Consider the following 25044-nt stretch of genomic DNA (forward strand, 5'->3'; position numbering starts at 1 on the left):
GGCATTAAAACAAAATCAATAACATTAAAGTTGATTCACTGGAAGGAAAATACATTTGTATACCTTCTGGAGGGCAATTGGCAATATTTACATAAATCCTTAAAAACCGACAGGATTTTTTGACAAATAATACAACTTATGGGAATTTATCTTATAGAAATAATTATAGCAGGAGAGAGCTGGCTGCAAGCATCATCTGTAAAAGGCAAGTTGTGAAGAATCTGATGTCTACCACGAGGATTTACTAAATAAAACAGCTGTGTCTACTCAGCAGACAACTATGCAGCCATTACAGTGTGTCTAGTATCTGTATGTCCCCAAGACGTTATTGAAATATTACACAGGAAGAAAAGCTGGGTAACTAAAACAAACAAAAAAATGCACTTATGATCCAATTTGGCAACTCTATATACATTTATTTAAATACTCAACTACATATATATATGCAAAGGGACAGAAACAAGGCCCTCCCAGATGACGGCGGCTGTCTGTGCAGCTGAGACTGGGGGTATTTTTAAATTTTTTCCCTTTTATTTTCTGAGGTTGCTATAATGAAACATATTGCTTAGGCAATACAAAAAAAACAAGAGTATTTCTTAATATTAAATTAAATTTAAAAAAAGAGGAAAATAAAATTCCAAAATAAACTGCCGAGAGTGGAAGCAGGAAGGAAGAGCCCCAGGCCCAGCACCTTCCCGCCGAGCGGCCACCCGCACAGCAGGGGCCGCCATCCCCAGCCGACACCAAGTCTCCACGTCCTGACTTGCCCAGCTCCATCGGAAGATGCGCTCCGAGGGAGGGCAGAAGAGCGGTGTTTCAGAAAACGTCCCATGTTTCTTGAAGAACGTAAAAGGCAAAGGTATTTAAATTGGGCTTCATTACACACCCATGTACCTGAAGTGAAAAAAACAAGTTCTACGTAGTTCCTAGTGGGGAGATGGGACCCCAAACCACTGGACCAAGACAAGAACCACATTTGGAATGGCCACAAGGGAGATCTGGCAAATTTTATTGAATTCAGGATCTATTTTCAGGATTCTATTGCAATACTTACTGCATAAAAAAGTGTTAAGAAATAGTGTGAAAAAATAACTGTAAAATGCAATACATATTATATAAACTCCGAAGGATTTTCCACGTGTTTCAATGCCACGAATTCAAGCATCTGAAGTCCTGCCTCCTCCAGCTCTCTTGGACCCGGGGCCATGGCATGTGCACGTCCGTGCACAGCTTAGACGGTGTATCTTCTCTCTCCCTCGTGCTTTGCCTTGTGGTACTTCATGTAATCACTATGCAGCTCCTTAAAGACGTCTCGGACCCCCGGCTGCAGCGAGGCCCGCAGGAACTGGATGTCGGGCTCAATGCACAGGTCCAGGATGAGGTAGATGCCCTCCTGTAGGAGGCCTTTCACCGCCGGATACAAGGTGACCTGGGAGAGGGGGACACACTCACTTCTCTGTGAGCGCAAACAGGCAGGTGCCAGACCCTTGAGGCTCTGACAAGGGATTCCAGCTTCTGCCACCAACTTGAGAAAAGACATTCCTTTTAAAATGTCATTTTGCTTGTAAGTGAAACAACTGACTATTCATAAACTTTTAAGTTTATATTTGGGGGAAACAGAGGCCAACTCAAGCAAACAAAAACCTGAGATGGAGTAAAACATCACGAAATCACAAGGGTAGCTTTGCTATTCAGTGAATGATGCCTCTGCACTTACCAGAGGCATTTAAAAACTTGAATCTTTAGATTTAAAAAATCTTATGGTAGGACTTCCCCAGTAGCACAATGGTTTAGAACCCGCCTGCCAATGCAGGGGACACAAGTTCGAGCCCTGGTCCAGGAAGATTCCACATGCTGTGGAGCAACTAAGCCTATGTGCCACAACTACTGAGCCTGTACTCTAGAGCCCACGTGCCACAACTACTGAGCCCACGTGCCACAACTACTGAGCCCACATGCCACAACTACTGAAGCCCGCATGCCTAGAGCCTGTACTCCATAACAAGAGAAGCCACCACAATGAGAAGCCCGCACACCGCAACCAAGAGTAGCCCCCGCTCACCTCAACTAGAGAAAGCCCCTGTGCAGCAACAAAGACCCTACACAGCCTAAATAAATAAATAAATAAATTTATGGGAAAAGAAAAAATCTTATGGTAAGAGCCACCTGAACACTGTGTCATATTCTTCCTCGTGGCCAATCACGTTGGAAGCTCTACTCACTATGGGATGAGGGCGGCAACGTTGCCACCTCCCCCCAGAGCAGGGCAGGTAGGCAGTGGCTCTGACGCTCTCCAACCGGATCCCTGATAGATCCCGTCATGTGGCTCAGTGTCAGACGTGACTTATAATTACCACTTCATAGATATTTTTACTTCTTCCAACAATAACACAATGGGCCCTAAATCCCTAACTGCCCCAGAATGGTTTAATCGGTCCCTGTGTCCAAAGATGCAAGCCTTCCTAAAAATCTGGGTTAACCAAAATCTGGGCCACAGCAGGAGGAGTGGCAGCCCAGCTCTGGCGTGGCTACATCGGCTACTGGCACAAACTTTGCAGGTCAGAGATTCAGGCTGGTATGTGGACACAGAGGCCAGGACAGCAGGCACTACTCACCCTGCCAGAGCCGCCCAGGCTGCAGCCGGACCTGGGCAGGGCAGAGTCTGCCCACTGCGGCAGCTGTAGCCAGAAAGCAGCAGCAGGGTTCCGGCTGACAGGCCTGGCGTGTGGCCAGTTCTTCCTTAGTGTCCTGATGACCTAGGAGTTCATCAGGTCATCAGGAGTCCTAAAGAGGAGATTTGTTTCTGCCCCTAAGACGATGGTGTTGTTCACAGATATGGTTATTTTCACACAGTAGCTCAAAAAACATCTGACAGATGATCATCTTAATTAAATTTTACTGTTTTATAGATGATAAGAACATTCAAGGGCCACAGGAGGAATGGCTTGTCTGTGATTCCATACTAAGGTATTAGGGAGGGAAAGAAAAAATAAAATGGACAAACTGAAACCAGAAGTCCTTAACCTCACTAGCTGGGTGAGGGCTTGCTCATTCATTCACTGGATCACCACTCACTAAACAAATAATTCCGTTTCCAAAGGCAAAAAGAGGCGCAGTAATTTCCCCAGTGGCAGCACTGAGGTCTGAACTGGGCCTCTGAGTCCAAATGTCACAGCCCTTTAGCTGGTGTGTCTCCTTATGAAGTACAGCCCGGAGCATGGGGAGGGGGGAATGGGACAGCAAGGCCGGTAGTATCAGGACAACACAACCCCTTTGCATCATTACGTTAGACAGCTTATTTGGAAAACAGGGGGAAAAAGTAAATTTCTACAACATTACGGTCACTGGCCAACGAATGGAAACATCTCTAAGTTAACCTAAAAGGACCTTAGGCCAGGGGAATAGTGCAAACTATTTACTCTAAGCTATCTGATATAGAGGGACAGTTGTAAATCTGATCTACAGGTAAAAGAGAAGATAAAAGTGACCGTAACTTCCCCGACATGTCTCCAGGGTGACACATCTCTGCGTGGAAGGAACAAGGCCTGTAGGAGCAGCTGCCCCTCCTGCCCGAGGCCGTCTCACTGTCATCGGCCCAAACCACCGAAAGAGCCCCTGCTGCTGAGGGACCCCAGGATCCCTCTTTCTGCCTCCTGCTCTTGGACCGGGGTAACATTTCACCTCCCTCATGACCCCAGAGACTGAGCAAAACAGGCCCAGGGTTTGTGCCAGAGCAAGGAGAGACCTACCGGTGGCTGAGAGCCCCCGCGACCCGGGCACCGCCAGCGCCCTGCATCTTCGTGCAGCCCGCACGGGGACCCTGCAGGGGCTGCAGCACACGCGGGACAGCCGCCACTGCACAGGACCGCCAGGCCCCACGGGTCGCTGGCCGCACAGCTGGGGGACCCTGCAACCGAGGACTGTGGGCTTACCTTCTGCGCCTCCATCACATACTGGGCCACCATAAAGGGGGAAAACACCCTGAACTCCTCGGCCCGCAGTGCCATGTGGCTGTACATCCTTTCCACGAGGCGGGCGCACTCCAGCACCACTGGCAGGTCCTCTGCGCTTCCTACAGAAGTAAAGAGTTTCCAAACCGATTAGCTCAAAAGCCGTGCGTTTTAACTCTTCCAATTTTACTCTTTCAACATAGCCCCAATTATTCAAACCTTCCTTTTTTTTTTTTCCCCCAGACTCTTTTGTTGGCTCAATTTGAAGACAGAATTAGGGAGACAGGATGTGTCCAAATATTGATCTATATTACAAAAGGAAAGGCACTTACAATCCTCAACAGTCCATGGGTTTTTTAAGGATCGGACTAGAATAACCAAGATTTTAGGGTGAAATCTAGGATTGCTATTGTATTTAGAAAGGAAAATATGATTCTAAAGATAAGACGGCCTGATTATGTCTTTGCCTCGTTAAGTTTCAGAAATCATCTAGGATTTCCCCTTTATAGACAGGTATGAGACTCAACTACCATTACTAGACCTCTTGCTGGCTTCCCAGGTTTATTTCTGACTCCTAGTTCCTCCCACCCGAAAGTGCCAGGATCACCCAGGCCTTTACACACTCCTCTCCCAGGGATTCTAACAGCCTGAAGTGTCCCCGCGACCCAGGTTACATGCGCCCCAGCCCCCTCCAGCCAGGCTGTCACAGCAGTTGGGGAGGGACCCCAACTCAGCAGAGCAACCTCCCCGGTTTTCACTCAGCATAGTAATACACCGTTTTTATAAAATTCTAGAAAATGCAAACAAGCCTATGGCGACGAAAAACACATCAGTGGCTCCCTGGGGCTGGGGCTGGACCCCAAGAGGGCTCTTTCGGGCATGATGCAAATGCTCTGTGTTTTGACCGTTGGTGGTGCTTCCCCGCACAAATTTACCCATCAAAACTCATTAAAGGGGCTTCCCTGGTGGCGCAGTGGTTGAGAGTCCGCCTGCCGATGCAGGGGACACGGGTTCGTGCCCCGGTCCAGGAAGATCCCACGTGCCGCGGAGCGGCTGGGCCCGTGAGCCATGGCCACTGAGCCTGCGCGTCCGGAGCCTGTGCTCCGCAACGGGAGAGGCCACAGCACTGAGAAGCCCGTGTACCACACACACACACACACAAAAACTCATTAAAGTATATACTGTAAACAGATGCAGTTTGTTACACATAAGTTAGGCGTCAATGAACTTGACTTTTGGAATGCACAGTATAATACGCAAATTTCTAAATAATGAGACTCTCCCCCGAATTAGAAATTTAGCAAGAATCAACAAACCTCCAGGCTGGAAAACAAGCTGTACACATAATTTATGCGATTGTCATATGGCAGCTTGCTTCATTGGTAAACAAAACAACCTTGCTGAGATGCAGCAGGAACAGTGAGCTGCAGGAACTCTGCCCCCGTATAAGATGAGCAATAAGCTGGCTCCACCACTGCCCGTTCCTCCTTCATCTACCCGTTAAACTCTGAGCTCTGTAAGGGCAAGGATGGACTTGTAGATGCTTTTATATCCCCAGTAAATGAGAGTAAACATTTCCTGAATCTAGATACGTTTTTTCTCCAGAAAAGAACTATTTCAATTAGGGGATGTTAAATGCATTCACTGCTGTGGATACAGTTAAAAAATGTCACAGTCTGAAATTTTTTAAATTGTTTACGTGTTCATTTGATGATCTGAATATTTCTCTTACGTAAACTCAACTGTGTGGTTTCATCTTCCGTAACGTGTGGCCAGAGACACCCGTAAAATAAACACATTTGAAATCGGTATCTGATACTGTTACTCTGAATTACCTTTGTCTTTCTGCCGCCCTTCACGTATAACTGAACACACCAGTCTATGAAAACAGTTCAAGAAAGAAGGGATGGCTTTCTGCATTACCTGCAATGATAGACAAAAGACTATGAAAATATGTAGGCAACTGTTTATTTCAAGATCTACTTTAAAGGAGTTCATATTTATTTCCTTCTTAACCTTACCTATCAGGACACTCAAAACAGTGTGGCAACTCCTTTTTGCCAGGATTTTCTAGGGAAATGCTCACCCTACTTACTTAACTCTTTTACATCCGTTTTCATGGTTCGGGGTGGGGCTTCCATGCTGCGTAACTTTAGGAATCTAATGCAGCAATCCTAGTTTAGACTTTGCTGAATCTGTCTTTTACTCTGTTAGTGGTGCCTTCTGGAAATGGGTAGAAATAAATAACAAAACGTACAGTAGCCAGTGTATTCAAGTATAATTGCCACTTGAGAAAAAGATTACATAAAGCAAATCCATTTAAAATGAGAAACAAAACTTCTCATTTTTTAGCAATGAAAAGGTCTGGCTGGGACTTTATCTTGAAAAATGATATGAAAGTTATAAAACAGGCTTCTTCTTTTTTTTTTTTTTTTTTTTGCGGTACGTGGGCCTCTCACTGTTGTGGCCTCTCCCGTTGCGGAACACAGGCTCCGGACGCGCAGGCTCAGCGGCCATGGCTCACGGGCCCAGCCGCTCCGCGGCACGTGGGACCCTCCCGGACCGGGGCACGAACCCGTGTCCCCTGCATCGGCAGGCGGACTCTCAACCACTGCGCCAACAGGGAAGCCCAAACAGGCTTCTTTTACACTCAACCGTCCTGAGATCATGATCAAAGCAATGTACTGTCCAATAAGGCAGCCATGAGCCACATGTGGCCACTGAAATGTTAATTAATTAATGTTAAAATTCAGTTCCTAGTCATACAATTCCACATTTTACATAGTCAAGACACGTGTGGCCAACGGTTCCTGTGCTGGGTGGTGCAGATACGGAACACGCCCGGCCCAGGAGAAGTTCTACTGGGCGGCACTGCTCTAAGCCTCAGGGTGAACGAGGAGTGAATCAAGTGTTGGGACTCTTTTCTTGGGTACAGTTTATCCAAGCAAAGTCTGGAGAGCATAACACCACATTCTTTATGTCAATTTATCAGCTTCAGCAACATGTTCAGAAAGAGGTCATTTCTGCCAAAGAATTGCAGGGCGTCATCACATTTCCAGAGGCCCCGTCTTCCTCCTCTGCTATCACAGGGATTAAATGCACACAAATCCAGGGCCAGCCCATCTGAGTTCACACCCTGGCTTAATATGCAATCCCGGACAGAACACTGAACCTTTTCTGTGCCTGTTTTCTCATTTGCAAAGTGAGGATAATAACAGGCTGTCGTGAGGGTTAAATAAGTTAAAACACGTCAAGAGCTCAGAATGGCACCAGCTGCGGATCGCCCTGCCGGGGACCCTGGCTGGGCTCACTCTGTGCTGCTCCCTGCACATTTACCCAAGCCGATTCCAGCCGGGGGCCCGTATCAACCCCCATCCACCACCCACACGGCCCAACGCATGGGCCCCGCTCCCCTGAGTCTGCCCCGCGGGCAGTGAGTGTGAGCTGCCGTCGTAAGTCACATCCTTCTTTACTGCAATACCGTGTCATTATCCTTGTCAATTCTCTCCTTTCATTAAATGGTCTAATTCTGCTCAATGATCATTCCTCACTGGTTTTGCAGGAGATGCACACAGTTTTCCGACGTCACTTTCCTCAACTGCATGAAATCCTGAATCTTTTGCAAGATCTGCAGTGTCGGTTTGTAATTGATTGGTGTTGCATTTACATTCTACGGTCACACAAAAATCTAAGAGTCAGCAGAGCTCTAACAAAGAGCCTCACAAGATAGGCAGGGCCGAAGGCGATTCTTAAGTGGGGAGGACACTGGATGGAATGCTTAGTTTACCAGAGAATAAATTTTTTAAAAACTGCACTGCTGGCAGGTCTCCAACCTTAGAACATCAAAACACTTAAAAAATATTTGAACGCGCCTACGTATATGTGTATCTGTCCTATTTATAAGTTCCCACGCTTCCCACGTAGAGCAGAGGCACAAATGAACACCAGCCAAGGAAATCCAGTCTTGCAGCTAAAATTCAGTCTCAGCTGGGTGACACTGGTCAAATCGTTCCGCAGCTCTGAGCGTCGGTTTCTCTACCAATGAAATGGGATTGCCACCAGCTACACAGACTTGCTGTAGGGGTGAAAGGAGACACACAGCAAACGTTCAATAAATGGTGGCTAAACTGGAATCTTCTACGGGGCGTTTGCTCCTAGTCTCATTTTATTTAAAAAGCAGCACACTGTAAAACCGGAACTCAGGATGGCTCACTCCCTACATGCAATTGAATTATGAACCCGAGAGGAGATCTACGCCAGTGAGTGACATTTAAATATATGATCTGCAAAAACAGAATAATTTCTAATGGGCTTCCAGAAACACCCAGGACACAGGTATGTTCGACGTGTCAGATCCAACACAGCCTGATGTGAAGGTCACATACTTCTCTGCTTGAGAAGCCACCTGGGCCCTAGAAATTACTCGAAGCTGGAAGTTTGTTCTGCAAACCACTGTTCTTCCCACGCCGCCGCTCTTCTCAAGGATGCGTTTCCCTGCCCAGCGGGCGCCCTGTCCTCCTCACCTTCGGGTGACACTGCAGGATCGAGAAGAGCACGTTGTGGACCCGCGGGAAGATGTGCCCATACTCGGGGGGCCTCAGGGCGTCCAGGGGCACGGCCAGCAGGACGCCGAAGGCCAGGCCAACGTGGTGCGGGTTGCCGATGGCCCCCTCCCCCTGCCTCAGCAGCGCAGCCAGGACGTCCAAGACGGGCCCGACCAGTGCCGGCGCCACGGGCTGTTCCCGACAAGCCTCTCGGGTCTGCAGCTACAGGGTGAGGAACGAGGGACAGAAGATGAAGGCGATTCTCCGGAGAAACAGCCCCAAACCCAAAATGACCGAGGGAAGAACGTCCAGACCCCAAAGTGACCCGAGTGGTCACTGGGCAGTTCAGAGAGACAAGGAGACCAGCGTTCAACCCCCTGGGCGGCACCTACGAGGGGCGTGGCTGTCTCGGTCCACACCCTCTGACGGATGCGCCTACCACGAAGAGAAGTAATTTCTCATAGAAGAGTTGATTCATCTACTTTCTCAGAATAAAAAAACTTCACATCACACACATAACAATATTCTCCCAAAAAGATCCTTGGTCCTAAAATGTCTATAATTCAACTCCATCTGTTACATTTCATAAAGGACAGCTCTAGTTCAAGACAGTCAATTATTGTTCTAAAGAATACAGAGAAGAGACTGAAGTTGAGGGGTGGCCCGAAGTCTTACCTGGGTACCCTGGGCGAGCCCACCTGTGACAGCCCTCCTCACATGGCCAGCTGTAAACAGCACCCCAGCTGAGGCCGTCTGGGGCCTCTCAGTGATCATCTTTCCTGGGTGCCCTGGCTGTGCTGACGCTGTGCTATCCCCTTTAGAGTGACCTGAACGCCTAGCCTGGTGTTTATATCCACGTGGCCCTACTATGCGCTCGGCCAACACTGACCAGGCACTGCACTGGGCCCTATTCCCCCCTCCCCCCCTTCTTCCTGATGTTCCCCCTACATACACCTAAGTACAAATGGGCTTCGTCCACTAATGCAGATTCCCAGGGAAACAACAAAGCAACGAAACAAAAGATCCGAGAAGAAAGCAATGTCTATTCTCTAGACCCTTTTGCCCTGAGAATATGCTAACCCAAGGCAATGTTCTCACGCAGCACAAGCTATAATCAGGGTTGATAATGATGGTCAAATAGGCACTGCTCTTCCGAACCCAAGTCTGGGAATACTGACACCAGACTTTTTTTTTTTTTTTTTTCTTTGCGGTACGTGGGCCTCTCACTGTTGTGGCCTCTCCCGTTGTGGAGCACAGGCTCCGGACGTGCAGGCTCAGCGGCCATGGCTCACGGGCCCAGCTGCTCCGCGGCACGTGGGATCTTCCCGGACCGGGGCACGAACCTGTGTCCCCTGCATTGGCAGGTGGACCCTCAACCACTGCGCCACCAGGGAAGCACCCCCTCCACTTTCTTTTTTTTTTGACACCAGACTCTTTTGAGAGCAGGAACACAGACAGCGCCCACCGGAACCAGGCTTTTGTTCTAATGAAACAAAAAGTCATGTGACTACTGTGTATGTTCACATGTACCAAAATTTAACGTCTGCATGGGATTAACAATCGTCTATCTGGAACTTTACTATCCTAGTCTAGACCCATTTTTTTCCTCACTGAATCGTCATTAAACACACATATTCCTACACGCGAATGAATGCACTAAACTGCCCACAGAATTTCGTGTGGACACAGAGAGGCCCGGGACTCCTTCTCCTGTCACCTAATTTAAATGGAAGCCTCCTGTGGGCACCATGTTCCTTCCATTACGGACCACGAATGCTTTCTGACGCCCAAGGGCCTTCACATCACATCTACTGATGACACTACGTGTGCAACCAGACAGAGGTGCTGCCTGGACACCCAGACAGAAAAGCAATGTGGTTATAGCCGTCTTCAGGACACGGCCCCGGAAACACACTCTGCATAATAAAACCAGAGCGTGACAGAAGCAGAAGCGCCGCCCCGTCTGCACGTGAAAGGCAGGGGCAGGGGGACGCACGACCCAGAGGTACTCACCATTAGAGCCATGACCATCTGTGGGCACGCACGCCAGAACAAACTGGCCTTCTCGCCACCAAACGGGCAGTTCAAGAGCAACTTGACCAACGTCACCGCCGACAAAACAGCCTAGGGGACAAGGGAAAACACTCAGCAGTAGGAGGAACCAGCTCTCTTGGGAAGCCCAGCTCGGGAAGCAGGCTGGTCACTGGTGCTGTGACAAAGCAGAGCCCGTTAGAACCCTGTGCTGGGGCAGGGACGAGACCCAGCTTGGGTCAAGTGCTGAGCGTGGTGCCCTTCACGTCACCTGCGGGAAGAAATGAACAAGGTGAGCAGACTGCGGCAAAGGAAGGGCCTTCTCTGTAGCGTCTCACTAAACCGAACACGTAAACGTGCCAGGACAGTGAAACACAGGAGGCCACGGCGATCTTATCAGAGGCCCGTCTCGTCAAGGTGGCGTCGGAAGAGGCGGCCGCTGTAACTCACCCGCGAGAACGGCACGTGCCTAGGGGTGAAAGGAAACACGGACAACGTGCGACAAGTAGACCAGGTGCCGGGATGACAGGTGACGGTTTCCGACCATGGGAAGGGAGGGGAAGGGACTCAGTGACCCGTGCTGGGCATCTCTCAGCATCCGCTTCAACCATCGGCCCCTTCCTCCTGCCCCTAACGCTGCAGAGCCCACACCACGAAATCCTGGCTTCTGCCCTTTGCTCCCTCTGACCACAACCCACCCCCACCCGCCCGAGCTCCGTGTGTCTCCCTGCTGAGGGTCTGCTGGCTGGCGCCCCCATCCCCCATCTCCTGGCACTCACCTGTGCTCACTGCGCTGTGCACGTACTATCCCCTCCCTGTCTCCATAGCAACGCCCCCCAGACCCACCCAAAGCCTCTCCACCTCTGACCTCAGCTCAGCCTCACCTCCTCCACGACTCTCCTCTGACCATCTGACGGGCTTACGTAGAAGTTTATGGTTTGTCTCCCCTGGCTTGCTGAAGGGAAGCCCAGAGGCCTTCTCAAAGCTGAGCCCATCGTGCTGCACACGCACGGTGAAAACTTCCAGAGGGAGGAGGGTGGCAGCAGAGATGGGCCTCGTGTTCACACAGAGGAGATGTAAGTCCTCCCTGCTGCCCCCAATCTGCTCTCTCCAGCTCTCCTCCCACCCAAAGCAAAACCCAGCTCCTGGGTGCCAATTATTACCAGCAGTCAAGAAGCCACGCATACGGCAGAGAAAGCTCAGAACCAAAAGGCCTGGGCCGCCACCCTGGGCCAGACAGTGAGCTCCCAGCCTTCCTCTGCCTGTGCGAGCAGGGACAGCCTCTGGCCGGTCCGGCACTCAGGGCCGTTCAGGGGACCAAACTCGAGCATATCAGCTCCGCGCAGAGCCTCCCAGACACACAGGCCTAGTGGGAGTGAGGGGCTTCGTTAGCAACTACCAGACAGACTAGGGGGCTAAGGACCAAAGGGCAGCTCGTCACCCTGAAAGAGCCTCAAATGGGACCCAGGCTATGTGACCAAACCAAGTAAAAGCAGAAGTACGATGTGAGAGGTCTCACACAATGGATGTGAATGGAACTTTTTACGGGTCAGTATACAAGTACGGATTGACTTTGCACATTTGTTTAGTTTCAGTGCCGACACCGCATTGCAAGTAACTTTTCCCGTTGAAGCCCATATCACTTACGTGCTGCCGCGCAAGAGAGAAAGGAGCAACCCACCTGCAGATCTGCTCTCCACGTGTTACTGATGTCCAGTCCCTGGAGGATACTCTGCAGGGCCATCCGGAAGTCCTCTGTCGTCCCAACCTCTAACATTTGGGTGAACAAGGCTCCCAAATGAGGCTCTATCTCCTCAACTACCTGAACCGGAATCGCAGGATCTGCGAGGAAAACAAAACTGCTGTGATAGACAAGGGGCAGGTGAAATGGTGCACAGCTGCTAAAGGTCAGCATCTCAGGGACGCAGGAACGGTCACGGTGCAGGTCAAAACTGCAGGGCACATGCACAGCATGACACCACCCCCTCACACCCAGCACCTGTGCCCTGCCCATGGCATCTGTGCCCTGCCTGCAGTACCTGTACCCTGCCTGCAGTACCTGTGCCCTGCCTGCAGTACCTGTGCCCTGCCCGCAGCACCTGTGCCCTGCCCGCAGCACCTGTACCCTGCCTGCAGCACCTGTACCCTGCTCATGGCACCTGTGCCCTGCACCCGTCACCTGTGCCCTGCCCACGGCACCTGTGCATTGCACCCGGCACCTGTGCCCTGCACCCGGCACCTGTGCCCTGCCCACGGCACCTGTGCCCTGCACCCGGCACCTGTGCCCTGCCCATGGCACCTGTGCCCTGCCTGCAGTACCTGTACCCTGCCTGCAGCACCTGTGCCCTGCCTGCAGCACCTGTACCCTGCCCGCAGCACCTGTACCCTGCCTGCAGCACCTCTACCCTGCCCATGGCACCTGTGCACTGCATCCGGCACCTGTGCCCTGCACCCGTCACCTGTGCCCTGCCCACGGCACCTGTGCCCTGCACCCGGCACCTGTGCCCTGCCACGGTACCTGTGCCCTGCCACGGTACCTGTGCCCTGCCCATGGCACCTGTGCCCTGCCCGCGGCACCTGTGCCCTGCACCCGGCACGTGTGCCCTGCCCACAGTACCTGTGCCCTGCCCGCGGCACGTGTGCCCTGCCCACAGTACCTGTGCCCTGCCCGCGGTACCTGTGCCACCTGTGCCCTGCCCACAGTACCTGTGCCCTGCACCCGGCACCTGTGCCCTGCCCGCGGCACCTGTGCCCTGCCCACGCACCTGTGCCCTGCCCATGGCACCTGTGCCCTGCACCCGGCACCTGTGCCCTGCCCACAGTACCTGTGCCCTGCCCGCGGTACCTGTGCCACCTGTGCCCTGCCCACGGTACCTGTGCCCTGCCCACGGCACCTGTGCCCTGCACCCGGCACCTGTGCCCTGCCCATGCACCTGTGCCCTGCCCGCGGCACCTGTGCCCTGCCCACGCACCTGTGCCCTGCCCATGGCACCTGTGCCCTGCACCCGGCACCTGTGCCCTGCCCGCGGTACCTGTGCCACCTGTGCCCTGCCCACGGTACCTGTGCCCTGCCCACGGCACCTGTGCCCTGCACCCGGCACCTGTGCCCTGCCCACGGCACCTGTGCCCTGCACCCAGCCCGGAGAAAAGCCCGAGAGAATGAGGAGGAAGACGATGTTCAGCTGGGCTTGTCTCTGGACCATGAGAGACAGGTGACCGGCACTTTCTTTATACTCTTTTTCTACTTTGCTTATATTCTTTTATAAAATCAATAGGGGCACAGGGGTGGGGTGGTGCTTTAACACAGACGGGGATGTTAAAGAGATGGAAAGAACCCCAAGCTTGTGGGGACTGCCCGCTGCAGTCACCCAGTTGTTCCCACTTAATGCAGGACAGCCTTCTGAAGTAAACCCAGTGTCCCCAGGTTTCATCAGAGAGCCCACGGTTAGGGAGTTCAAGGCCCTTTACAATCTGACTCCAGAGTAACTTTCCAGCCCCGTTCCAGCCAGCAGACTATCCCACACTGCAGAAGACACTCCTACGCCCCAGTCTTTGCTTACAGGGGGCGGGCGGGACCAAGGCTTCAAGAGAGAACATCTAGGTCCAAGTGTTCCACAAACTTAAGATCCTGGATGCAGGACCTCTCTGGGCCTCAATTTGCTCATCCGTGAAATGGGTAGAACAGCACCAACTCTTGCAGTTGGCAAATCAAAGAAAGGGCACTGCAGACTCCCATCCCTGGGAGGCTGAGTGTCAGCACTGCCACCTTCCCCGCCCTCCCTTCACCCACCTCCCATGGCGGAGGCCTCGCCTGCCTGCACAATCCACCGCTCTGGTCATTTCAGAGCCTTTCCTCACCCTGTGACTCAGGTAACTTGTGTGAACGTCTGTTTACTGAATTAGACAAGGCAAAATCAACAGCTCGTTCATCTCCAGAGGAGGACACAGTTCCACATGTATATGAAGCGTTTTTAAAACGGGTGGGTTCTTATAACTGAACGGAGGCAGCTGATTCTCCTGTCAGAGAGCATTTCTTAAAAATGCTCATTTTTCTGAGCTGAAACCTACCTGAATCACCCCCGAGGACCCAGGTGGTCACCTTAACCCTCCCTCTCCCAGCCCAAAGCCTTGGGCCACTCCCCCCTTGGCCTTTGCTCCAGACCTCCCATCACCCTGGTCCCTTCTCTAGGCCCAGTCTAGCAGCTCAGGTGCCTGAGGCCTGGGCCCTGGGGCAGTGCTCAGGCCTGCGATCTGGGGAAGTAGTGGGGTGGCTGGCCTCACTCCCGACCGCGGCTCTGCCCCCAAAGTCAAAGGTACCAGCAGTCCAAGGACACACAGTTAGGACTTAGGGGCCACCTCCATTTCAGGGATAAAGGCGGACACTGCGTTCTGCAGGGGGTTGCAGGGATAAAGGGGAACACTGCATTCTGTCTAACGAAGGGGCAGGAGGGTCAGAGCTTCGGACCACCGGGGGCCATATCTTAGGACGTTCGTTTAGAATGCTCTAACCAGTGTTAACAGAGGACTGAATTTCAGCCCCCGTTACTAAGGTGACACCGTTCCCTAAGACAGCAGCTGACAGGGTGAGACAGAACACGTGAGACCGAAGCCTTTCAGTCAATCCACAACCAGGGCAGATCAGAAAGGGGGGCAGCAGAGTGTCCTTCAGGTTACAGCACCCCAGCTCTGGCCTTGGCCCAGGCGGCCTTGCTTCCTACAGGGCCCAGAGAACACCTGTGTGTGCTGTGATGGCTGGGCTAGGCTGGCAGACTCCCCAGCCCCACCTCAGAGGCCTACCCTAGCTAGCCTCCACCTCAGTACCAGCCAAACGAGAAGAAATGGACCCACGCCAACTGGGAACAGTGCCACCTTGATGAGCTCAAGTTAGGGACGGACCCTAGCCTGCTAACCTCTGACCTCGGGGACAGCAGGTAGTGACTGTCCTGCTGGAGAGAATGAAGACACCGGCTGGGTTTTCAGTCCTGATTAGCTGGCCTGCAAGGGTGACATCCGACTACAACACTGCGATGACATCACAGGCTGAGCCTCTGTCCAATCAGCACCCACAGCCCCACGACGCCCGGTACCACTCTGAGACCTGCGGGACGATGTCCTACCCTCAAGGAATTTTATGAGGTTCCCTATAAATTATGTCACTTGGAGTTTTGAAAAGTTGGCAGATTTTATCTTTCTGAAGTCCACTGACGGCGCTGAAGATCTGATACTGAAGGGCCTACGAATAAAGATGAAACTGTCTATGTTGACCTCTGGGGCCAGGACAGAGAGGCTAAAACAGAGAAGAGTGGTTCAAAACTATAAACTAGAACAATCTCCAAAATAAGTGAAAAACTGAAGTGCAAAACAATATACCTAGAAGGCTGCTGTCTGTCTAAAAAGCAGGTAAAACAACTGTGAAGGTAACTGCTTACAGGTGCAGAGAAGGCAGACACCAGAAACGAACTCCGGGGAGGGAGAGTTTCTCCCAGGTCATCGTGTGGTACCTTCGGAAATGCAGACCTGCTTCAAAAAGGAGAGGGGGAGCAACTCACCTGGCTGCCGCTTAGCGACCTCTCACCAAAAGCTCTACGGTACAGAACTAGCTCAAGAGAAAACGTCTCACCTGCAAGGACTTTTCTCACAGATTGAAACACAGAGGTAAACACAGACTCCTTCTGGGGGTGCAGTTCTGGGGCTAAAAAGAACAGAGTCAAAAACTGCACAGCTGCCTGGAGAGATGGGGTGTCTCCTGCTAGATCCGGCAACTCCGACAGGATCTGAGAGTAGACAGCCTGGTAGAGGGCGGCATGGGGCAGCAGCACGTGGTCCGTTCCGCCGTGCCCAGAGCACAGGGCCACATCGGCCTCCAAGAGCGAGGCGACCGACGAGAGGACGGGCGGCGGGAGGCGGCGGCCCCGGGCCCCGCGGGCAGTGCAGAGCTGGAGCACGGCCCCCGCCTGTACCACAGCCGCCTGCAACAGCTCACGCGGTGCTTCCAGAGCCTCGTGCTGCTCCTGCTCCTTGACCAAAGGCCCCAGCGCCTGGCACAGCTTGGTTAAGGACACCAGAAGGAGCTGCTGGCCCAGAGGTGTCTGATCTTCCGACCGTGTGCCTGGAGCTGCTTGAGGGCGCAGCTGGGAACTCGAGAGGAACGCAAGGATTTTCCCAAAATTGAGCTCCGGGCTGAGCTTCCTCTGGAGGAGCACCTGCAGTGGCTGTTCTAAGAACGTCCCCACCACCTGGAGGAATTCCAGCCAAGAGGGGTCGTCCATGTCCACAAGAAACCTCCTACTGGCTTTGAACAAGGAGGTCAGCGTGATCTCAAAGATATCGCTAACGTACATGACCCTGAGCACCGACTGGGCGCTCTTCCCTCTCTGCAGGTAACCGAGAAGCCGGTAGCACGTCATCAAGAACCTGAGGGTCAGCGAGGGGGAGCAAGAACTGCCCAGCACGGTGCCGGCCAGGGACAGCAGCAGGAGAACACAATGCACGTGGCAGGGGGGCGGGAGGCTGTCCAGCTGCAGAGCAGAAAGAACCTCCAAAAGCCGAAGAATGCTCTCCAGCTGCTCTCCCTCCAGCTGGACGGGGGAGTCACCCCTGGCCAAGGAGAGTAAGTTTTGGGCGATTTCTCCCCTTGGCTCTACACCTTCCGACCCGACCTTTGGAAATCTGCTTTCCCCGTGAGCCACGACCGCATAATCCCCTTCAAAAAGCCAGGGCAGCTGCTGGCGGAGAAGAGCAGGGCCCCCCTGGGCGCCAGCACACAGGATGCCAGCGCAGCTCGCAGTCACGCGCAGTAAGAGCGCAGAGTGGAGGGACTGCATTTCGGGGAGGAGAGGGCTGTGAAGGACGGCCTTCGATATTTCTTCAAGTGTGATGTCTGGCTCCTCCTCCGCCGGGCCTTCCTGGGCTTTGCTCGTTGGCAAAGTTCTCAGCAGGATGTCGGCCAGGTACCGCAGGTCGTCTGGACAAAGATAGGATGCTAAGATCGTGAGATTGGACATGACCAAGTGCCAGTGGGCGACGGGGTAGGTGAGCGCACTCACTGTCCCCACCTGGCCGTCCCAGGAGGCCGTCGTCCCCCGGGTCAGGCTCGCTCTCCCGGAGCCCAGGATGTAGGCGGCATCGCGCCTCAGAGCAAGGAGGGCTTCTTCAGACTGGATGCTCGCTTGCAGCAAGGTGTTTTTCATCCTCTGCAGGTGGAGCTGCTCCAAGCAGTACCTGCCGAGGGAGTTGGACTGAGCCGCAAACTCCTCTATCTCCTTCCACTGCCTGGCCTCCACGCCCGGGAGCAGCGGGGGGAGGCTCGAGGGCTCCGGGGCGGTGCCCGCGAGGGCCCCGGGCTCAGAGCGATACGGGTCGCAGCTCAAGCCCAGCACAGTGTCCACCTGGGCCCAGGTGTGGGCGAGCAGGAGCGCAGAGTCACCGACCCTCTGTTGCCAGGGCTCAGGCACCGAGGGCTGGGGCTTGCAGAGGAGGTCCAGCAGGGGCTTCACGAGGCCCCGCAGCGTCTCGTCCATGGTGCGCCGCGTGCGCCTGACCACGGGCAGGGGCGAGTCGCCATCCAGGCTCCGCGCGTGGACCATGACGCAGTGCAGCAGCGAGCTCAGTGACAGCGACTTCAGGGCCATGTCCATGTCACCCTGCAAATCAGGCAGGACCAGAGACTGGAAGCTCTCCAGGATGAGGGCCCAGGCGTCCAGGACCTGGCTCGGGGGCAGATCCGGGAGGCACTCGCGGAGCACAGCAGCGGGGCCCGCAGACAGCACGGGCAGCCTGAGCGCCTCGGCCGCGGGGCGACAGATCACGCCCAGCACCTCCCCGAACAGCCGGGGCACCTGCCGGAGCTTGGCGAACGTCTGGAAGAGTGTACCGATCAGCGCCTCCTGGGCTTTCCGGGTCCGCGACTCTGCGACTTCTGCGTCGATCCAAGCTGAAGCCAACAGGTCGTCCAGGTCTGGCTCCAGAATCAAATGATTCAGAGACAGCAAAGCCTTGAGGCAGCGGAACCAGGCTGGCACAGGGGCCTGTGGGTGGTTTAGCAGCGTCTCGGCCAGACGGCGGTAGAAGCGGAACTGAGTCTCCCCGTGCCGAATCCGGTCAGTGGCAATGTTGTAGATAGTACTACTGGCCACTGAATTTAGCAGCTGTTCCAAGGCCAGGAGTTCCACGGTCCAGTCAGACGCAGACAGGGCTTGCAGCTGCTCCTCCCGCAGGTGGGAAATCCTTAAGCAACCGAACAGCGGAGGGAGCACCTTGAAGCAGAGCAGCTGGTTCCCCTCCTTGAGGTAAGAATCTACAAAGAGCTTGTACAGCAGGGCCACGGAGTTGGCCACCACAGCAGCCTGAAGGGACGGTTCACAGTAGCCGGCATCCACCAGCCTGGCCGTCACGGTGCCCAGGGGCGCTAGGAGATTCTTCATGGCCCCCATCTTCGTGTCACCTTGCTGCTGCTCCAAGAGCTCCTCTTTGTAGGAAGGGAGCAGCTCGGCCTGAAAAGCTCCACCTCGAAGCACGGCCTCGATCTGACTCCTAATGTCGCGGCCTAGCGCCGGCCGCAGCAGGCCCTGGCCAGCCTGGGTCCACGTGCCTGCCAAGAGTAAGTGTCTCAGGACCAGGCAGGGCTGGAGCAAGTGTGTGGTCACCTCCCCAAAGGTGCGTCTTGGGTTGACCTGCTGCCGCTGAATCGAGAGGTAAAGGCCGAGGGTCAGGTGAAGAACCTCGAACAACTGGGGCACCACGGCTCCCGGCTGCCTACAGGCCAACCAGCATAGCTGGCTCAGCAGGTCGACCGTCAGCTCCTGCCTGGCCGTGTAGATGACAGCAAGGGCGGGTGTCGAGAGGATACCCTGGCAGCAGCTCAGCACAACACAGATGCTCCTCTGAGATCCCAAGAGAGCAAACTCGGCCATTCTCTCATTGATGATCTGACCATTAAGAAAGAAAGAAAACTCATCACTGACCCTAAACCCACACGTACACACAAAAAATACAACACAATCAGTGAACTCACTCCTTGCCCTCATCTGAATGAGAGAAATGCCCAGATTCGCACATCTAAGTGAACTTGGCACTTCCTTAGCGCACCAAAGGAAGGCAGAGGACCTGTCTTAACTCCTACACACATCCATCTGCTACCAGTATAAACTTGGGAAGGGGCTCAGTGCCTTTGTAAATTTGCTGTCCATTTTTAAAGAGCAGAGTTTTATAAGGCTTAAACTCCTAAGATTTCACTTTTTCTTAGATCCTAAACCTATAATTCAACTTAGATGCTACAGGTAGATGGACAGTGGCCTTGGGTTATGATCCTGTGGTCCAAAACACATTTTTATAATCAGTCGTACTGTTTGTATTTAAAAAGCCAAAGCAAAAGGCATTCTTAAAAGAGGAAAGTAAACGCTGCCAGCTACTACTTAACATACAGCAAACCCATAGTCTATTGCTTCCAAAATTCTGAAATTCACAAGCACCAGAAATTATGAGGGCCAGACAGGTTCCAAAGTTCACTTATAGGCTAAGTGACTTGCTCCCAGCCTTACGGCATCTGAGAATCAAATTTATCCTAGGTGTTAAGTTAGCAGTAGCCCAAGGACACAGGTGTGTTTATCTCCATCCGAGTAACTGCTGGCTCTGGAAAAGCCGAAACAAAGATATCACATACTTAAATGCCAGCACACTTACTAGAGTGATCTCCAAATTTTTCTGATTATACAACTTTTTCCACACTTATACCCGATAAAGTTATAAATCATATGTATGCACTATAGCACTAGTATCTTATATAATTATAAAGCATACATAGAAATTAAAGTGACTTTTTAAAAAACATATAGAGATGTAAGATTTTCTTCCCACACTCCCAAAGAACCATTCAGAATAACCCACTTTGGTGACCACTGGTCTATCATTTTAAAAAGTGACACAATTTAGAGCATAATTTCAAGAACCACTAAAGCCTATGAACCATCAGGCATCAACCATTTAATTCTTCTGTTCCCAGCCTCTACTGCTTTTCTCCTGCGCACACGCTCGTGTGGGTGAGGCTGCAGCGTAGAGCGCAGGCTTTGCCATCAGACAGATGGAGGTTCAAATCCCAGCTCTGCCACTTACTTTCTGTGTGACTTTCGGCAGGTTACCTGGCCCACGCTCAGTACTCCTTATTTGTGCTTTTTATTGTCACCGGCTATTCTCACAGTATTTCAAAATACTCAATACTGACAGTGAAGTTTATAATCCCGACCTGAGACTTCAAAATCACGGAGCCAAAAGCCTTTGAGGAAATTCTCATCCAGATTTTGGCCTTTGACCTCCCTCCAGTCCAGCAGAAAGGTGAAAAAAAAAGTCATAAAGTAGCATCATTTGCTGGCTACCTTTTCCAACTAAAAAGGTAATTAACCACTTTACGAAAAAGTTCTAAGCTTTTCATAATATAAAGTGCTTAGCACGGTGTAGCGCATACAATATGCATTCAATAAATATCAGTCGTTATTATAACTCTAAAAATATTATTTCTTTCTCCTCCCCTGCTTTGATATTGTCTGTATCTTCATATCATTAACCGTAAGACAAATAAGCCTCCAGCATTAACAGGAAATCAATAGAGATACGTGTAACACTTATAGGATAACACAGGAAACTGTTAATTACCTTGAGGAGGGAAATCTGAAGGTTAATTGTCTTTCCATTCTTGAGGAGATTCTGCAATTTTCTGCTATGTAGAATGTTATCCATATAGATCCAAAGCCTTTCGACAATGTCTTCCGTCAGTTCAAGTTTTTTCTTATAAAACGCAACCAACGACTGTCGTGCCCAATCAAGTAATACCTGAATTTGGAATATACTTTAAAAATAAACGAATAACCAAATACAATTGCCAGGGGGGAAAAACTCTCCTTTAAAACTTATCTTTGGTAACATTATATTACATTTTGGTGTCTTAAAATATTTATTATTAAAGAATCAATCAAAAAAACTAAGTGTGTCTTCATCTGGGGCCAATAAAAAGTTTCAAGAGAAACCGGTTTCTTCTAACTAATTGCTTCCAAGTTTTACAAGTTAAAAGCACAACAACAATTGCTCAGAATGGCCACAAAAGGAATGACACACAAAAGCAAAAATGCAGAGTCAGAAGACCAGGGTTTGTGTCCTGGCTTCCCGAGTTAACTGCAGCTTCATCCCGAAACCTATTTACCCTGTTCAGAAGACAGAGAGTCTTCTATGAAATGATTCACAAGTGCTGTATTAAAAGGAGGGCTGGACATAAACAGTTTCCATTATTGTGACGTGTTTCCTTATTCATAAACACAAGGAAAAGTGGTGAGGCTTCAGCTCAGGACACCAGAACTGTCAATAACAACACGAATAGTGACAAACGCTAAAAGGAAAAAACTCTCTCTGGAGAAGGGTAATGGAAACCTTGATGAAATTGCCTGCCACAGCTGCCAGGTCAAACAGACAAAATGATTCTCAGGTGCAGCCAGATTTAGAAACGACTAGCTCTGCTAGTGCTCTACATACTGGACCTCATCATTTCAATGGCTGTAATCCACCTGACACATTTTGTGCTGCTTAATACTAGCAAATGAGCATCTAACTGCATGAGCTCATCATCCCGATGTCTCCATTGTATTAACTGCTTTTCTTAGTCAGATAAGCTTGAGAAATGTTAACAAAGAGCTATGTCTTTCTTGGTTCCTAATCTGTTTCTAATCTATCGGTTTCTAATCTATTTCCCCTCAGTTTACTACAAATGCTAAAGCTTCCCTACTTCCAGCCTTCCATTCATCAAGTTCCAAAGACGTTTAACAAAGCACCAACAAGAATTGCTTATGGAGCATCACTTAGGATTTACAAACAAATGAAGCTGCCAACAAACTCAGAACTTAACTTCTGTAACCTAAATCCTAATTTGCTCACTGATGCACATATTTAATTCAGAATATAAGAGATGTTTCCAAACATAAACGAAATGCTGAGGTTTTGTAACAGAAAAACTTTGTTAATGTAATACCTAACTACTTACTTTATCTCACTGATAGGACTTTTAACTTTCTAACCATGTTTCCCTTCCCCAACCTTTAATCTTTTTAAATTTTAACTAAATGTCAATATGCAATTTACATAAGTGATCATTAGTTTAGGTTGTAGAAATGTAACTTTCACATTAAACTTACTTGTTCTTTATTTGGAAGAACACACTGATGGGAAATCCAGGCAAAGTGCGCTAGTTTTAGTTTATCTTCCCAGGAAGTTGTCTTGCTTTTAAGTTTTAGAGAAATGCCAGAATAAACAGCGGCCATTGCTGTGCTTTACCTACAATTTAAAGCAATGGAAAAAATTTATATTTTTTTAATATAAAGGACCAGAATATTAAGGTCAAACTTAATAGGCAGCAGAAAATGAACACTATGTACCTTATTGTCTACATAACTTATACTCCTTTAAAAATATTTTTCTAATGAATTAAACACTGTTGGGCAGAAGTTTATACATAAGATGCTTGAGTCCATGAGTTTCTTGGAGGAAATTCAAACAGACGATGGATTACACACACACATACAAGTATTCCTGCTGTGATCAAACATCACATCCTCAGAGGTCAGTACGCAGGAATTCAATGGAACAAAACCCAAAGTGTTCAAATTACTTGTGAAAAGATTCGTTCACACATGGTTTTAGACTGAAAGAGTTTTTTCTGCAAAAATATTCTAATACATACTATAAAGTATATACTAGGACCCACCCCACTGAACAGTTTAAAAAGATAAATAGGGCTTCCCTGGTGGCGCAGTCGTTGAGAATCTGCCAGCTAATGCAGGGGACACGGGTTCGAGTCCTGGTCTGGGAGGATCCCGCATGCTGCGGAGCAACTAGGCCCGTGAGCCACAACTACTGAGCCTGCGCATCTGGAGCCTGTGCTCCGCAACAAAAGAGGCCGCGATAGTGAGAGGCCCGCGCACCGCGATGAAGAGTGGCCCCCGCTTGCCACAACTAGAGAAAGCCCTTGCACAGAAACGAAGACCCAACACAGCAATAATTAATTAATTAATAAACTCCTACCCCCCAACATCATCTTTAAAAAAAAGAAGATAAATAAGCAGTATTTGGAAATAGTACAAGTACAAAAGAATATATAGTTTGTTCTTATACAAAAGAAATATAGTATAAACCCAGTCCCAACAGATAGAATGTTTTTCCACCTGCAACAGTAACTTCATAAACTTACCAACACACACTGCTTCTAAGACTCTACAGAATATAGTTACATGATTAACGCTGGAAGGATACAATTATGAATAAAGAAGGAACACAAACATACCAGCCACCTATAATCCTATAAAACTGAGGTAAATGTAGCTTAGAGTTTCCTAAAAGCCAAAGTAAAAAGGGGAGAACATATCAGGTTAAGTCATTTTCATTACATAAAAGTAAACAAGTCAGTTCCTCAAGGGAGAAAGTTTTTCATGATACTTAATACTGAAATAAAATTATCGTAAATAACAAAATAGGGCCAATGAAATACCGAGAAAAGATCGCAGCCCCGTGATTCCAATTTAAATACTGTCAAACCAAAACAATTTGCTATCCTGAGAACTGGATCGCTGGATTTTTAAAATCTAAGGGGTCTGAAATCCTATAGACCTACCTTCAGAGCTAATTCTCAATAGGGATCTTTACAGGGAATGAGCGAACATCGGATGAAAGACAGGTTCAGCACGGTACCCTTCACTATTTCAGAGGCTAGAACAGTCAAATGCTGTCAGTCTTCCTCTTTGTCGAAACGTCCAATATCCATTCAACAGCTACAATTTAACTTCTAAATTCAATGTTATACAGCCATGGCGACAGCTACAAAGTACTTTAAAAGTATCTGCAGAACTGGCTACAAAGACGCCCCATACACCCTCCCGGATCTGTCAACCTTGGGCCCTCGGTGCCCGCAGCGATCCCTGCGAGCGGGCGTGGAAAGCCTGGTGCGGACCGCAAAGCCCCGTCCGTCCTCGCGCGGCCACGCTAAACCCTGCGGAACAGAAGGAAGCGAGCAGCCAGGAGCGAGGCGAGGGGCCGCCGGAGGAGCAAGCCAGCGTGGGAGGGCCATGCCCAGGTAGGGAGCTCACCTGGAGGGACCTGGTCACCTGGGAAGGACCGCGGGCGGGGCGGAGGGTCGGCTGGGAGGGGGCTCACCTGCAGGCCGCCCCCAGGTGAGGAACTCACGCAGACCCCGCCGTGAGGGGCGGCGGGCGGGGCGGAGAGCAGTCACCGGGTGGGGAGCTCTCCCGGCGGCCAGCCCCGGATGGGGACCGCGCAGGGACGAACGGCCGCAGCACCGGCGGGACCGACTCCGGGGCCACCACGTGGGGGATCGCGCTCCTTCCTCCGGACTCCGGCTGCGCTGGGAGCTGCGGGGCGGTGCTGGACCGGGCGGAAGGAACGTGGGGCGGGACGGCTCGCACGCCAGGCATCGCCAGCCGAGCGCCGAGGCGCCGCGCCCATTGGCGGAGACGGTCGCGCGTCGAGGC

General features: G+C 51.0%; 1 protein-coding gene across 6 annotated transcripts; it reads right to left on the minus strand.

The window, feature by feature from the left end:
- On the minus strand, positions 1-24929 carry URB2 (URB2 ribosome biogenesis homolog). 6 transcript variants are annotated; one of them, XM_060286463.1, is made up of 10 exons: positions 24710-24929; positions 22699-22837; positions 21173-21349; positions 16146-19452; positions 12207-12367; positions 10508-10618; positions 8474-8716; positions 5786-5873; positions 3933-4072; positions 1-1429 (listed from the first exon to the last, which is right to left on the minus strand). In XM_060286463.1, the coding sequence occupies exons 2-10, from the start codon at positions 22822-22824 to the stop codon at positions 1232-1234; spliced, it is 4551 nt and encodes a 1516-aa protein (XP_060142446.1). In that variant the 5' UTR covers positions 22825-22837; positions 24710-24929; the 3' UTR covers positions 1-1231. The 6 variants fall into 6 exon arrangements, with proteins under 6 accessions (XP_060142446.1, XP_030695424.1, XP_060142447.1 ...); XM_030839564.2 differs by having other exon boundaries at positions 24643-24929; XM_060286464.1 differs by lacking the exon at positions 24710-24929 and having other exon boundaries at positions 21173-21365; positions 22699-22738.
- Positions 24930-25044: the final 115 nt, after the last annotated feature.

Source organism: Globicephala melas, chromosome 16 (genome assembly GCF_963455315.2).
Source record: "Globicephala melas chromosome 16, mGloMel1.2, whole genome shotgun sequence".
In the NCBI taxonomy this organism is placed as follows: domain Eukaryota; kingdom Metazoa; phylum Chordata; class Mammalia; order Artiodactyla; family Delphinidae; genus Globicephala; species Globicephala melas.

Excerpts from the sequence above, each read along its gene's own strand:
- URB2 (XM_060286463.1), bottom strand. The coding sequence starts at position 22,824 with ATGGCCGCTGTTTATTCTGGCATTTCTCTAAAACTTAAAAGCAAGACA. Across the intron at positions 19,453-21,172 it reads TTCAGATTTCCCTCCTCAAG|ATCATCAATGAGAGAATGGC; the intron begins GTAATTAACAGT and ends CTTAATGGTCAG. Across the intron at positions 1,430-3,932 it reads ATGTGATGGAGGCGCAGAAG|GTCACCTTGTATCCGGCGGT; the intron begins GTAAGCCCACAG and ends CCCCTCTCCCAG.